Here is a 17470-nt window from a genome sequence, read left to right as displayed (position 1 = left end):
TTCCTCAACATAATAAAGGCCATATATGACAAACTCACAGCCAACATCGTCCTCAATGGTGAAAAACTGAAACCATTTCCACTAAGATCAGGAACAAGACAAGGCTGCCCACTCTCACCACTCTTATTCAACTTAGTCTTGGAAGTTTTAGCCACAGCAATCAGAGAAGAAAAGGAAATAAAAGGAATCCAAATCGGAAAAGAAGAAGTAAAGCTGTCACTGTTTGCAGATGACATGATACTATACATAGAGAATCCTAAAGATGCTACCAGAAAACTAGTAGAGCTAATCAATGAATTTGGTAAAGTAGCAGGATACAAAATTAATGCACAGAAATCTCTGGCATTCCTGTACACTAATGATGAAAAATCTGAAAATGAAATCAAGAAAACACTCCCATTTACCATTGCAACCAAAAGAATAAAATATCTAGGAATAAACCTACCGAAGGAGACAAAAGACCTGTATGCAGAAAATTATAAGACACTGATGAAAGAAATGAAAGATGATACAAATAGATGGAGAGATATACCATGCTCCTGGATTGGAAGAATCAATATTGTGAAAATGACTCTACTACCCAAAGCAATCTACAGATTCAATGCAATCCCTATCAAACTACCACTGGCATTTTTCACAGAACTAGAACAAAAAATTTCAAAATTTGTTTGGAAAAACAAAAGACCCCGAATAGCCAAAGCAATCTTGAGAACGAAAAACGGAGCTGGAGGAATCAGGCTCCCTGACTTCAGACTATACTACAAAGCCACAGTAATCAAGACAGTGTGGTACTGGCACAAAAACAGAAAGATAGATCAATGGAACAGGATAGAAAGCCCAGAGATAAACCCATGCACATATGGTCAACTTATCTTTGATAAAGGAGGCAAGAATATACAGTGGAGAAAGGACAGCCTCTTCCATAAGTGGCGCTGGGAAAACTGGACAGGGACATGTAAAAGTATGAGATTAGATCATTCCCTAACACCATACACAAAAATAAGCTCAAAATGGATTAAAGACCTAAATGTAAGGCCAGAAACTACCAAACTCTTAGAGGAAAACATAGGCAGAACACTCTATGACATAAATCACAGCAAGATCCTTTTGGACCCACCTCCTAGAGAAATGGAAATAAAAACAAAGATAAACAAATGGGACCTAATGAAACTGAAAAGCTTTTGCACAGCAAAGGAAACCATAAACAAGACCAAAAGACAACCTTCAGAATGGGAGAAAATATTTGCAAATGAAGCAACTGACAAAGGATTAATCTCCAAAATTTATAAACAGCTCATGCAGCTCAATAGCAAAAAAACAAACAACCTAATCCAAAAATGGGCAGAAGACTTAAATAGGCATTTCTCCAAAGAAGATATACAGACTGCCAACAAACACATGAAAGAATGCTCAACATCATTAATCATTAGAGAAATGCAAATCAAAACTACAATGAGATATCATCTCACACCGGTCAGAATGGCCATCATCAAGAAATCTAGAAACAATAAATGCTGGAGAGGTTGTGGAGAAAAGGGAACATCTTGCACTGCTGGGGGGAATGTGAATTGGTACAGCCACTATGGAGAACAGTATGGAGGTTCCTTTAAAAACTAAAAATAGAACTACCATATGATCCAGCAATCCCACTACTAGGCATATACCCTGAGAAAACCATAATTCAAAAAGAGACATGTACCAAAATGTTCATTGCAGCTCTATTCACAATAGCCCGGAGCTGGAAACAACCTAAGTGTCCATCATCGGATGAATGGATAAAGAAGATGTGGCACATATATACAATGGAATATTACTCAACCATAAAAAGAAACGAAACTGAGCTATTTGTAATGAGGTGGATAGACCTAGAGTCTGTCCTACAGAGTGAAGTAAGTCAGAAAGAGAAAGACAAATACCGTATGCTAACACATATATATGGAATTTTAAAAAAGAATATATCATGAAGAACCTAGGGGTTAAACGGGAATAAAGACACAGACCTACTTGAGAATGGACTTGAGGATATGGGGAGGGGGAAGGGTAAGCTGTGACAAAGCAAAAGAGAGGTATGGACATATATACGCTACCAAACGTAAGGTAGATAGATAGTGGGAAGCAGCCGCAGAGCACAGGGAGATCAGCTCGGTGCTTTGTGACCGCCTGGAGGGGTGGGATGGGGAGGGTGGGAGGGAGGGAGATGCATGAGGGAAGGGATGTGGGAACAGATGTATATGTATGATTGATTCACTTTGTTATAAAGCAGAAACTAATAAAAAATAAAAGAAAATAAAAAAAGAAGATAAAATGCAATGAATATAAATATAACATCACCCTTTACATTTAAAAAATAAAACTAGTATCAGAGGAGGAAGATCTAGATTAAAAGTAGTCTGAGTTCAGAGACTTGGATGTTTTTATTGCTCACAAAATCAGTAAGAACCAACAGAATGACAAGGCTATCATAATAGGTAAGATAATACTGGACATTAATCAGGGAGGTAACTGTCCAAGTATAATATGGAATGTTCACATGAAAGCATTTGTTTTTATTTCAAGATGTTTTGATTTCAACATTTTATGGCAGTTACCTATCTAGAATATGCATAGGAAAGGATTTACAGAGATGATTTGGGGGATTTTGTATTCTTATATTAGCAAATTAGTAAGCCAGAATTCAACCCTCTGCTAAAGAAAACTAACAAAATTTGATGAAATATAAAATACTTCATGTTAAAAACATCAAAGAGCTAACAAAACACTGTGGAATTTCCTGATATAAGCTCCAGAAGAGGTAACATTTAATATACAAAGATAGCCATTCACATGAGAAGACAAGACACCATGCGCATAATAAAATGACAGCAGCACAAGCAGACACCCAGGGAGTCCAGACACTGAAGTTTTCAAACTTAAACCATAAAACAAATCTGCTTACAGTGTTAAACTACATCAAAAAACTTAAAAGCTTTTGCACAGTGAAGGAAGCCATAAACAAGACCAAAAGACAACCCTCAGAATGGGAGAAAATATTTGCAAATGAAGCAACTGACAAAGGATTAATCTCCAAGATTTACAAGCAGCTCATGCAGCTCAATAACAAAAAAACAAACAACCCAATCCAAAAATGGGCAGAAGACCTAAATAGACATTTCTCCAAAGAAGGTATACAGATTGCCAACAAACACATGAAAGGATGCTCAACATCACTAATCATTAGAGAAATGCAAATCAAAACTACAATGAGGTATCACCTCACACCAGTCAGAATGGCCATCATCAAAAAATCTAGAAACAATAAATGCTGGAGAGGGTATGGAGAAAAGGGAACCCTCTTGCATTGTTGGTGGGAATGTAAATTTATACAGCCACTATGGAGAACAGTATGGAGGTTCCTTAAAAAACTAAAAATAGAACTTCCATACGACCCAGCATTCCCACTATTGGGCATATACCCTGAGAAAACCATAATTCAAAAAGAGCCATGTACCACAATGTTCATTGCAGCTCTATTTACAATAGCCAGGACATGGAAGCAACCTAAGTGTCCATCGACAGATGAATGGGTAAAGAAGATGTGGCACATATATACAATGGAATATTACTCAGCCATAAAAAGAAACAAAACTGAGTTATTTGTAGTGAGGTGGATGGACCTAGGGTCTGTCATACAGAGTGAAATAAGTCAGAAAGAGAAAAACAAATACCGTATGCTAACACATATATATGGAATCTAAAAAAAAAAAGAAAAATGGTTCTGAAGAACCTAGGTGCAGGACAGGAATAAAGACGCAGACGTAGAGAATGGACTTGAGGACACGGGGAGGGGCAAGTGTAAGCTCAGACAAAGTGAGAGAGTGGCATGGACATATATACACTACCAAATGTAAAATGGATAGCTAGTGGGAAGCAGCTGCATGGCACAGGGAGATCAGGTCGGTGCTTTGTGACCACCTAGAGAGATGGAATAAGGACGATGGGAGGGAGACGCAAGAGGGAGGAGATATGGGGATATATGTATATGTATAGTTGATTCACTTCGTTATAAAGCAGAAACTAACACACCACTGTAAAGCAATTATACTCCAATAAAGATGTTAAAAAAAAAAAAGACTGAAACAAGATCATACAAGACATGGAAATTCTAGAGTATCCAGAGTAGTCTGAAACTGTCATATAAGGAATGTTCAAAGGTCAAGAAATTTTTAGCTTAAATAAGAGAAGACATATGTAAGTCCTAAGAGTAACCATCAGTTACTTGAAAAATGCATTTTCCTATTGCCTTGATTCTGTGTTTCTCCAGAAAGTAAACTAGAAGCAGTGAATGGAAATAGCAGGGATGCAGCTTTAAGCTCAGTTTGAGAAAAGTGTGTTCAGCAATTAGAATTATCCACTATCTGCTTTACTGTCTCACAGAATTGAGATTGCTATCACAGTAAGTGATCGCATATATTGTTAGACATTTGTGTGTATCGCATATTGTAGGAGAGTCTATCTACTTCAGTAAGATACTAGAGTAGAAGGGCACTGAAGTTTCTCCACTACGATTTTTTCATTCTAAGTAGAAATTTAATAGAACCATAAACATTAAAAATATTCTAAGCCACTATATTCCAATGTATGGTCTGAGAATGTTCCAGGATTAGTAGATTATAGAAGAGTTCTTGGGTCAAGAAATTTGGGAAACTCTGGGTTAAGCAAAGTTAATCAAGTTTCTTTGCTTCAATATTTCTCACCAACTTTAATGCTAATGTGCATCAAAAACATTCAAAGGGAATTTCAGTGTGCAGCATTGACCATAATAAAAACTTTTTTTCATGTTGCATATTTATAAGACAGGTTCTGCAGAATACTTTTAGGGGAATATTGGGCTAAATAATTCTAATCTTAATCTCCAAAAAATTTTTTCAATTTGCCTTCATTCTATGTGAAACCTTGAAAGAATTGAGTTTAATAATACAATTCAAATATAAATTTTTATAAGGATGAAACAATAAAAAACTATCACAATTTACCACAAAGGTCTTCCCTTTTTCATAGGTGGAATATCAGTGTTGTATTACAAATACTTATAAGTGATTTAAATGATCTAGCCCAAGTTCAGGCTCTGATGAGGAACCAATATATGTGGGAAAGAATAGCTAGAATTAATAATGCCTCCTCCCCCTGACATACCTAAATTCCCTTAAGAATCTGTTATAGGCCCATGAACTTGTCTAAACATTTCTGAAAGCTCTTTATAGTAAAAGCTGTTCTAACCCCTGGGGTACTAAGTTCCAAAAGTTGTTTTTATCCTATCACCTTGAGCAAGCTTCTTAAATTCGATGTGCCTCAGGTTTTGTTTTTTTTTTTTCATGTATAAAATAGGAATTGTAATCACTCGGCTGTTGTGAGGTTGAATTAAAGGAGATAATCCCTCACATTTCTTGGCTCATTATAAAAATTCAATAACTATTAAGTATAATTTTTATTGCAAAAACAGTACTTTGATTTTCTTTGATCTACAATTACCTCCTGCTTCATCTGAATGATATGATGTATGTGCATTACCTAGCACTGTGCCTAGTAGTTAGTGCCACTCAATTAAAAAGGTAGTGAAGGTGCTTGTGGTCTTATATATATACAGTTACCTCCTAATTGATTATAAAGGCAGTAATTTTCACCTTACCAAAGCCTTTCATTCTGCCTATCCCAACAAATCTATAGTTAAAACATAGGAAATACAGGGTCATCGGAACTAGGAATTGCCTGGCATTTAATCTTTCATGCTCTCTTCTGGTTATAGCATTTATTAGTGTCTATATTCACATATAAAAATGAATCTCAGAAATTTTCAGGGATTTGTTTAAGGTATCCAACAAGCCAGTAGCCAAGTAACAAAAACATTGTTCAAATATCTCACATACAAATCTATTGGTAGATAGTTGCTAGTGATGAGAACTAATCCCTTTCCTGAAAAGCTACTTAAACAACAGCTACAACAAAAAGGTGCCAAATTGCCTTTTTGCAGTAATAAAACTATCAAAAGAAAAGGAATCTGAAAGTATAAAGGAAAGGTCACTCTACTTTAGGGTTAAAACAAACATTAGTAAGTAAGAGAAAGATTTTTAAAAAAAGGTTTAGCTTAGCAATTAGAGAAAATGATTTTGACAAGAAGGTCAATCAGACAAGGTCATCATTTGCCTAATAACGTAGTGATACTACAGTCATCAAGTGCCTTTATGAAAATGCAGATGTATTTATGAATAGAAAAGCAAGGGTCCTATTTAAAGTAGGAGAAAGAGCAGTGACTCCAAAGGGTTCTTTGCAACCTTTTCATCTAGACACTATTAATGACTTGGTCAAACTAAATAAATTAAGAAAGTGAAAAAGGCTGAAATAAAATTCTCCTTCTACTAAGCTTCTGCTAAATGGTTTTGTCTAACAAAATAAAACAAACAAGATATCTTGCTGCCTTTGTAGTCTCTCCTAGTTAAAATATATTCTTTACTTTTATTAAATCCACTTATACATTTTCATAATGGATTACTACAGACAACACAGACTACCTGCAAACATGCACTGTTTATCTTAGATCAAGAGGAGCTGGCAAAGTAGTTTTCATATACAAACTAGGATAAGCTTCCACATGCCTTAAGCTTTAAAGTTTCTCGTTCTCAAATTATTTATATTTACATATTTGTTTTCTATATTATCTATATAATTGTTACTATATATTTATTTATATATTTATATAGGGCATAATAATTTAAATGGTCAAAAGCCTAGAACTTTCTCCTAGCCATTTCCTTATCAGTAAGTCATCTTCTGTTTTTCAGTCTCCCACTGGCTTTAAGACTAACTTCTGGCTTCATTCTTGTCAAGTATGCATTAGTTTCACAACCCAATCCAGTCATCTTCTGATGGGTGACATTAAGAAATGTGAGTGAGGTCGGGATGCACTTGGATTGATGCCAGGTTCAGAAAATGGAATTATAAGTGAGAACAATGCCAAGGTAAACTAAGCCATCTTTTACTTACAGCTGACACGTGCTGCAAGAGACACATGACATCAATCATATCTGCGAGGATAAGGAGTCTGGTAACTGCAGCCAACAAGGCACGGGCAGCTTGAACCACAGCCTCCCTTTTTGGGAGATAACAGGGATCATCTGCAAATCTCTCAGCGGATACTTTCAGAGCTTCACCTGAAACACATAATCCCAAATAAATTATACTTTAATTTCACTTGTGCCTGTTGCAGCATTTATCATCCAACCTAATTCCAAGTACATTCCATGACTAAGGATAATATTAAAATACTGTCACTTGGCACTAGAACATCGTCTCTTAATAAACAATGCAGTTTCAAACTGACATTTGTTTTTGATAAACGCTCTGGAGTTTAAGAAGCGGGATACCATTTTCCCACAAGAAAATTGTGCTCAATTGACTAGCAGCATCTAATAAAATTGCTGTCAACTTCTGCATTTGCTGAATCTCATTTGCTGTGAAAGGTTTCATTACTAAGACTTCAATCGGAAACAATCTTGTTTATAAAAATAAGGTAAATCTTCACTGAGTTACTTTCAAATTCAATGGATGCTAGAAAAGAGCTAGCCTTTAAGACAGTAAGACAGCAGATCTCTGATAAAAGTTTAACATAGGCAGATTTATTCTAAACTGTCAATATAATGAACAAACTATACCCTACACTTAGTCACAAAAATAATCTTTCATAGTACTTGTTACAGAAATAGTCACTATTTTTAAGGTTTTTTCCATTTAAAATGTTTTATTATAAAAGTAACAGGTACTTATTTATTTTCCAAAGTTCACAGTTCAGAAAGGTATAAAATGACAAGCAAAAGTCCCTATTTACCCCACTCCAGTAACATAATTGTTAAAGATTTACCACATCCATTATTTTTTAAATTTTTCAATTTAAACTTACTTTTATTATGAAAACAATATGTGACTCACTACTTTTAAATAATTCACCATACTAAAGAGTATAGAGTGCAATTTTTTTTGTCTCCATACTAATCCCAAAAACATCCATTAACTTCTTGTATATCTATCCAGAAATTTTTTATGAATGTATGTATTATGTGGGGGCATATGTATACATGTACACTTATAAATTCATATTATGTTTTATTAGTATATTCACATATATTCATATACATTCATATATTTGAAAGATTTTATGTCAAGAGAAAACATAGATAGGTATTATATGTTATAAAAGGAACATATAGAAGATATAGATTCTTCTCACAAACAGTATTATACTAAAAACTTTCTACAATTTGTTCTTTTCACTTATCAACTTATTTTCTTTTCACATTGGGATACAGATGACCACGAGGCAATAGAGCAAAGAACTTAACAGTGTGGGCAGGAGCCACTTAGCCTCTTTATGTTTCATTTTTCTCCACTGTAAATGGAGCTAATAATAATACCTAAAATTTTTATGAAGATTAAATGAGAGCAGTGGTTGGAACTTAGTTAAAGACTTAATTAGCTGGTATTGTCATTCTTTTTAATGCTTTAATAAAGTTACTTTTTATTGATATACTACAACTTATTTTACCAGGCCCCCCCTTTTTTAGTAAGTTCTTTTTCCAGTATGTTGAGAAATAATTGGCATACATCACTGTATAAGTTTAAGGCATACAGCATGATGGTTTAATTTATACATATTGTGAAGTAATTATCACAGTAGGTTCAGCTAACATTCATCATCTCATACAGATACAATAAAAAGAAAAGAGGAGAATTGAGAAGATGGTGGAAGAGTGAAACGTGATCACCTTCCTCCCCACAGATACATCAGAAATACATCTACACGTGGAACTGCTCCTATAGAACACCCACTGAACTCTGGCAGAAGACCTCAAACCTCCCAAAAGGCAAGAAACTCCCCACGTACCTGGGTAGGGCAAAAGAAAAAAGAACAAACAGAGACAGAAGGATAGGGACGGGACCTGCACCTCTGGGAGGGAGCCGTGAAGGAGGAAAGGTTGCCACACACTAGGAAGGCCCTTCGCGGGTGGAGACTGCAGGTGGCGGAGGGGGAAGCTTCAGAGCCACGGAGGAGAGCACAGCAACAGGGGTGCGGAGGGCAAAGCGGATCGGTGCCGACCAACACTCACCAGCCCGAGAGGCTTGTCTGCTCCCCCGCCGGGGCGAGTAGGGCCTGGGAGCTGATGCTCCGGCTTAGGTCGGATCGCAGGCAGAGGACGGGGGTTGGCGGTGTGAACACAGCCTGAAAGGGGCTAGTGCGCCACGGCTAGCCGGGAGGGAGTCCGGGAAAAAGTCTCGAGCTGCCGAAGAGGCAAGAGACTTTTTCTTCCCTCTTTGTTTCCTGGTGCGCGAGGAGAGGGGATTAACAGCGCCGCTTAAAGGAGCTCCAGAGACAAGCGCCAGTCACGGCTATCAGCGCGGATCCCAGAGACGGGCATGAGACGCTAAGGCTGCCGCTGCAGCCACCAAGAAGGCTGTGTGCAAGCACAGGTCATGATCCACACCTCCCCTCCTGGGAGCCTGTGCAGGCCGCCACTGCCAAGGTCCCGTGATCCAGGGACAACTTCCCCGGGAGAACGCACGGCGTGCCTCAGGCTGGTGCAACGTCACGCCGGCCTCTGCTACCACAGGCTCACTCCGCACTCCGTACCCCTCCCTCCCCGCGGCCTGAGTGAGCCAGAGCCCCCTAGTCAGCTGCTCCTTTAAACCCTCCTGTCTGGGCAGAAACAGACGCCCTCAAGCGACCTACACGCAGAGGCGGGGCCAAATCCAAAGCTGAACCCCGGGAGATGTTCTAACAAAGAAGAGAAAGGGAAATTTCTCCCAAAAGCCTCAGAAGCAGCGTATTAAAGCGCCACAAAAAACTTGATGTACCTTGCATCTGTGGAATACCTGAATAGAAAACAAATCATCCCAAATTGAGGAGGTGGGCTTTGGGAGCAAGATATAGTATTTTTTCCCCTTTTCCTCTTTTTGTGAGTGTGTATATGTATGCTTTGGGGTGAGATTTTGTCTGTATAGCTTAGCTTCCACCATTTGTCCGAGGGTTCTGTCCGTCTGTATTTTTTTCTTTTTTTTTCCTTAAAAAATTTTTTTTCTTAATAATTATTTTTTACTTTAATAACTTTATTTTATCTTACTTTATTTTATTTTATTCTCTTTCTTGCTTTCTATTTTTTCTCCCTTTTATTCTGAGCCGTGTGGATGAAAGGCTTTTGGTGCTCCAGCCAGTAGTCCATGCTGTGCCTCTGAGTTGGGAGAGCCAAGTTCAGGACACTGGTCCACAAGAGACCTCCCAGATCCATGTAATATCAAATGGCAAAACTCTCCCAGAGATCTCCATCTCAACACCAAGACCCAGCTTCACTCAACGACCAGCAAGCTACACTGCTGGAAACCCTATGCCAAAAAACTATCAAAACAGGAACACAGCCCCTTCCATTAGCAGAGAGGCTGCCTAAAATCATAATAAGGCCACAGACACCCCAAACACACCACCAGACGTGGACCTGCCCACCAGGAAAGAAAAGATACAGCCTCATCCACCAGAGCAAGGCACTAGTCCCCTCCACTGGACGCCTACACAACCCACTGAGCCAACCTTAGCCACTGGGGACAAACACCAAAAACAATGGGAACTACGAACCTGCAGATTGCAAAAAGGAGACGACAAATAAAGTAAGATAAGGAAAACGAGAAGACAAAAAAACAAACAGCAGATGAAGGAGCAAGGTAAAAACCCAAGAGACCTAAAAAATGAAGAGGAAATAGTCAGTCTACCTGAAAAAGAATACAGAATAATGATAGTAAAGATGATCCAAAATCTTGGAAAGAGAATAAATACAAGAAACATTTAAAAAGGACATAAAAGAACTAAAGAGGAAACAAGCAATAATGAACAACACAATAAATGAAATTAAAACTACTCTATAAGAGATAAATAGCAGAATAGCTGAGGCAGAAGAACGGATAAGTGACCTGGAAGATAAAATAGTGGAAATAACTACTGCAGAGCAGAATAAAGAAAAAAGAATGAAAAGAACTGAGGACAGTCTCAGAGACCTCTGGGACAACATGAAACGCACGAACATTTGAATTATAGGGGTCGCAGAAGTAGAAAAGAAAAAGAAAGGGACTGAGAAAATATTGGAAGAGATTATAGATGAAAACTTCCCTAATATGGGAAAGGAAATAGTTAATCAAGTCCAGGAAGCACAGAGCGTCACATACAGGATAAATCCAAGGAGAAACAGGCCAAGACACATATTAATCAAACTATCAAAAATTAAATACAAAGAAAACATATTAAAAGCAGCAAGGAAAAAACAACAAATAACACACAAGGGAATCCCCATAAGGTTAACAGTTGATCTTTCAGCAGAAACTCTGCAAACCAGAAGGGAGTGGCAGGACATATTTAAAGTGATGAAGGAGAAAACCCTACAACCAAGATTACTCTACCCAGCAAGGATCTCATTCAGATTTGATGGAGAAATTAAAACCTTTACAGACAAGCAAAAGCTGAGAGAGCTCAGCAGCACCAAACCAGCTTTACAACAAATGCTAAAGGAACTTCTCTAGGTAAGACACACTAGAGAAGGAAAAGACCTATGATAACAAACCTAAAACAATTAAGAAAATGGGAATAGGAACATACATATCGATAATTACCTTAAATGTAAATGGACTAAATGCTCCCACCAAAAGACACAGACTGGCTGAATGGATAAAAAACAAGACCCGTATATATGCTGTCTACAAGAGACCCACTTCAGACCTAGGGACACATACACACTGAAAGTGAGGGGATGGAAAAAGATATTCCATGAAAATGGAAATCAAAAGAAAGCTAAAGTAGCAATTCTCATATCAGAAAAAATAGACTTTAAAATAAAGACTATTATTACAAGAGACAAAGAAGGACACTACATAATGATCAAGGGATCAATCCAAGAAGAAGATATAACAATTGTAAATATTTATGCACCCAACATAGGAGCACCTCAATATATAAGGCAAATGCTAACAGCCATAAAAGGGGAAATCGACAGTAACACAATCATAGTAGGGGACTTTAACACCCCACTTTCACCAATGGACAGGTCATGCAAAATGACAATAAATAAGGAAACACAAACCTTAAATGATACATTAAACAAGATGGACTTAATTGATATTTATAGGACATTCCATCCAAAAACAACAGAATACACATTTTTATCAAGTGCTTATGGAATATTCTCCAGGATAGATCATCTTTTGGGTCACAAATCAAGCTTTGGTAAATTTAAGAATATTGAAATTGTATCAAGTATCTTTTCTGACAACAACACTGAGACTAGATATCAATTACAGGAAAAGATCTGTAAAAAATACAAACACATGGAGGCTAAACAATGCACTACTTAATAACCAAGTGACCTCTGAAGAAATCAAAGAGGAAATCAAAAAAATACCTAGAGGACTTCCCTGGTGGCGCAGTGGTTGAGAATCCGCCTGCTAATGCAGGGGACAAGGGTTCAAGCCCTGGTCTGGGAGGATCCCACATGCCATGGAGCAACTAGGCCCATGAGCCACAACTACTGAGCCTGCACATCTGGAGCCTGAGCTCCGCAACAAGAGAGGCCATGATAGTGAGAGGCCTGCGCACCGCGATGAAGAGTGGCCCCTGCTCGCCACAACTAGAGAAAGCCCTCACACAGAAACGAAGACCCAACACAGCAAAAATAAATAAATAAATTACTAAAAAAATATACCTAGAAACAAATGACAATGGAGACACAATGACCCAAAACCTATGGGATGCAGCAAAAGCAGTTCTAAGAGGGAAGTTTATAGCAATACAATCCTACCTTAAGAAACAGGAAACATCTCAAATAAACCACCTACCTTGCAGCTAAAGCAATTAGGGAAAGAAGAAAAACAAAAAAAAAAAACCCAAAGTTAGCAGAAGGAAAGAAATCATAAAGATCAGATCAGAAATAAATGAAAAAGAAATGAAGGAAATGATAGCAAACATCAATAACACTAAAAGCTGGTCTTTGAGGAGATAAACAAAATTGATAAACCATTAGCCAGACTCATCAAACAAAAAAGGGAGAAGACTCAAATCAATAGAATTAGAAATGAAAAAGGAGAAGTAACAACTGTCAGTGCAGAAATACAAAGGATCATGAGAGATTACTATAAGCAACTCTATGCCAATAAAATGGACAACCTGGAAGAAATGGACAAATTCTTACAAATGCACAGCCTGCCGAGGCTGAACCAGGAAGAAACAGAAAATATGAACAGACCAATCACAAGCACTGAAATTGAAACTGTGATAAAAAATCTTCCAACAAACAAAAGCCCAGGACCAGATGACTTTACAGGCGAATTCTATCAAACATCAGAGAAGACTTAACACCTTTCCTTCTCAAACTCTTCCAAAATATAGCAGAGGGAGGAACACCCAGACTCACTCTATGAGGCCACCATCACCCGGATACCAAAACTGGACAAAGAAGTCACAAAAGAAAGAAAACTACAGACCAATATCACTGGTGAACATAGATGCAATAATTCTCAACAAAATACTAGCAAACAGAATCCAACAGCACATTAAAAGGATCATACACCATGATCAAGTGGGGTTTATTCCATGAATGCAAGGATTCTTCAATATATGCATATCAATCAATGTGATACACCATATTAACAAATTGAAGGAGAAAAACCATATGATCATCTCAATAGATGCAGAGAAAGCTTTTGAAAAAATTCAACACCCATTTATGATAAAAACCCTGCAGAAAGTAGGCATAGAAGGAACTCTCCTCAACATAATAAAGGCCATATATGACAAACCCACAGCCAACATCGTCCTCAATGGTGAAAAATTGAAAGCATTTCCACTAATATCAAGAACAAGACAAGGTTACCCCCTCTCACCACTCTTATTCAACATAGTTTTGGAAGTTTTAGCCATAGCAATCAGAGAAGAAAAAGAAATAAAAGGAATCCAAATTGGAAATGAAGAAGTAAAGCTGTCACTGTTTGCAGATGACATGATACTATACATACAGAATCCTAAGGATGCTACCACAAAACTACTAGAGCTAATCAATGAATTTGGTAAAGTAGCAGAATACAACATTAATGCACAGAAATCTCTGGCATTCCTATACACTAATGATGAAAAATCTGAAAGTGAAATTAAGCAAACACTCCCATTTACCATTGCAACAAAAAGAGGAAAATATCTAGGAATAAACCTACCTAAGGAGACAGAAGACCTGTATGCAGAAAATTATAAAACACTGATGAAAGAAATTAAAGATGATACAAATAGATGGAGAGATATACCATGTTCTTGGATTGGAAGAATCAACATTGTGAAAATGACTATACTACCCAAAGCAATCTACAGATTCAATGCAATCCCTATCAAACTACCAAGGGCATTTTTCACAGAACTAGAACAAAAAATTTCACAATTTGTATGGAAACAGAAAAGACCCCAAATAGCCAAAGCAATCTTGAGAACGAAAAACGGAGCTAGAGGAATCAGACTCCCTGACTTCAGACTATACTACAAAGCTACAGTAATCAAGACAGTATGGTACTGGCACAAAACCAGAAATATAGATCAATGGAACAGGATAGAAAGCCCAGAGATAAACCCATGCACATATGGTCACCTTATCTTTGATAAAGGGGTCAAAAATATATAGTGGAGAAAAGACAGTCTCTTCAATAAGTGTTGCTGGGAAAACTGGACAGGTACATGTAAAAGTATGAAATTAGAACACTCCCTAACACCATACACAAAAATAAACTCAAAATGCATTAAAGACCTAAATGCAGGTCAAGGCACTATAAAACTCTTAGAGGAAAACATAGAACACTCTCTTACATAAATCACAGCAAGATACTTTTTGACCCATCTCCTAGAGAAATGGAAATAAAAACAAAAATAAACAAACGGGACCTAATGAAACTTCAAAGCTTTTGCACAGCAAAGGAAACCATAAACAAGACCAAAAGACAACCCTCAGAATGGGAGAAAATATTTGCAAATGAAGCAACTGACAAAGGATTAATCTCCAAGATTTACAAGCAGCTCGTGCAGCTCAATAACAAAAAAACAAACAACCCAATCCAAAAATGGGCAGAAGACATAAATAGACATTTCTCCAAAGAAGATATACAGATTGCCAACAAACACATGAAAGAATGCTCAACATCATTAATCATTAGAGAAATGCAAATCAAAACTACAATGAGGTATCACCTCACACCAGTCAGAATGGCCATCATCAAAAAATCTACAAAAAATAAATGCTGGAGAGGGTGTGGAGAAAAGGGAACCCTCTTGCATAGTTGGTGGGAATGTAAATTTATACAGCCACTATGGAGAACAGTATAGAGGTTTCTTAAAAAACTACAAATAGAACTACCATACAACCCAGTAATCCCACTATTGGGCATATACCCTGCGAAAACCATAATTCAAAAAGAGTCATGTACCAAAATGTTCATTGCAGCTCTATTTACAATAGCCAGGACATGGATGCAACCGAAGTGTCCATCGACAGATGCATGGATAAAGAAGATGTGGCACATATATACAATGGAATATTACTCAGCCATAAAAACGAATGAAACTGAGTTATTTGTAGTGAGGTGGATGGACCTCGAGTCTGTCATACAGAGTGAAGTAAGTCAGAAAGAGAAAAAGAAATACCATATGCTAACACATATATTTGGAATCTTAGGGGAAATAAAGGTCCTGAAGAATCTACAAACAAGACAGGAATAAAGACACAGACCTACTAGAGAATGGACTTGAGGATACGGGGAGGGGGAAGGGTAAGCTGTGACAAAGTGAGAGATTGGCATGGACATATATACACTACCAAACGTAAAATAGATAGCTAGTGGGAAGCAGCTGCATAGTACAGGGAGATATGCTTCGTGGTTTTTGACCTCCTAGAGGGGTGGGATATGGAGGGTGGGAGGGAGGGAGACGCAAGAGGGAAGAGATATGGGAACATATGTTTATGTATAACTGATTCATTTTGTTATAAAGCAGAAACTAACACACCATTGTAAAGCAATTATACTCCAATAAAGATGTTAAAAAAAATAAAAAATAAAATAAATTACATTATATAAGGACATAAAAAAGAAAAGAGAAGAAAAGGGGAAAAAAGAAAAAAATGTTCTTTGTGATGAGAATTCTTAGGATTTACTATCTTATCAATTCTATACATCATACAGCAGTGTTAACTATAGTCATCATATTGTACATTACAACCCTACTACTTATTTATATTATAACTCAAAATTTGTATATTTTAACCACATTTATCTGTCCCCCTACCCCCACCCTCCACATCTGGTATCTGCATGTCTGATCTCTGTTTCTATAAATTTGTTCTTGTTTTAGTTTTTGTTTTTCATATTCCACACATAAGTGAAATCATACAGTATTTGTCTTCCTTTGTCTGACATTTCATTTAGCATAATGCCTTCAAGGTCCATCCATGTTGTCTCAAATGGTAGGATTTTCTCATTTTTGATGGATGAATAATACTCCATTATATATATACCACAGCTTCTTTATCCATTCATCCATCAGTGGACACTTAGTTTGTTTCCATGTCTTGGCTACTGTAAATAACACTTCTATGAACACAGAGATACAGATACCTTTTTCGTTTGGTGGGTTTTTTCCTTTAGATATATTACCAGAAGTGGAATTACTGGATCACACAGTAATTCTATTTTTATTCTTATGAGAATCCTCCATAGTGTTTTCCATAGTGGCTGTACCAATTTACAATTCTACCAGCAGTGCATTAAGCACTTATCGGATATATGGTTTGCAAATATTTTTTCCCATTTCATAGGTTGTCTTTTTTTTTTTTTTGCTGTACGCGGGCCTCTCACTGTTGTGGCCTCCCCCGTTGCGGAGCACAGGCTCCGGACGCGCAGGCTCCGGACGCGCAGGCTCAGCGGCCATGGCTCACGGGCCCAGCCGCTCCGCGGCATATGGGATCCTCCCAGACCGGGGCACGAACCCGTATCCCCTGCATCGGCAGGCGGACTCTCAACCACTTGCGCCACCAGGGAGGCCCAGGTTGTCTTTTTAATTTGTTGATTATTTCTTTTGCTATACGGAAGCATTTTAGTTTGATCTAGTCCCACTTGTTTATTTTTTTTATTTTGTTGCTTATGCTTTAGCTGTCATATCTAAAAAATCATTACCAAGGCCCATGTCAAGAAGATTTATTCTTATGTTTTCTTCTAGGAATCTCATGGTTTCAGATTTTACCTTTAAGTCTTTAATCCATGTGGAGTTGATTTTTGTGAGTGGTGTAAGATAGGAGTCCAGTTTCATTCTTTTACATGTGAATACCCAATTATCCCAGCACCATTTATTGCAGAGACTGTCTTTTCTCCTTTGGGTATGCTTGGC

The 17470-nt window shown here is 37.5% G+C and overlaps 1 protein-coding gene across 1 annotated transcript in view; it reads right to left on the bottom strand.

Moving 5' to 3' along the window:
• CTNNA3 (catenin alpha 3) overlaps nucleotides 1-17470 on the bottom strand; it is a 1652440-nt gene that overhangs the window by 1538187 nt on the left and 96783 nt on the right. The window contains exon 3 of the mRNA XM_060092416.1: nucleotides 7018-7184. Coding sequence (XP_059948399.1) covers nucleotides 7018-7184 — 167 coding nt within the window. The remainder of the gene's footprint in view (nucleotides 1-7017; nucleotides 7185-17470) is intronic.

This window comes from Mesoplodon densirostris, chromosome 1, assembly GCF_025265405.1.
Source record: "Mesoplodon densirostris isolate mMesDen1 chromosome 1, mMesDen1 primary haplotype, whole genome shotgun sequence".
Lineage (NCBI taxonomy): Eukaryota > Metazoa > Chordata > Mammalia > Artiodactyla > Ziphiidae > Mesoplodon > Mesoplodon densirostris.
The sequence above is the reverse complement of the archived record's forward strand: the minus strand, read 5'-3'. Positions and strand labels throughout refer to the sequence as shown.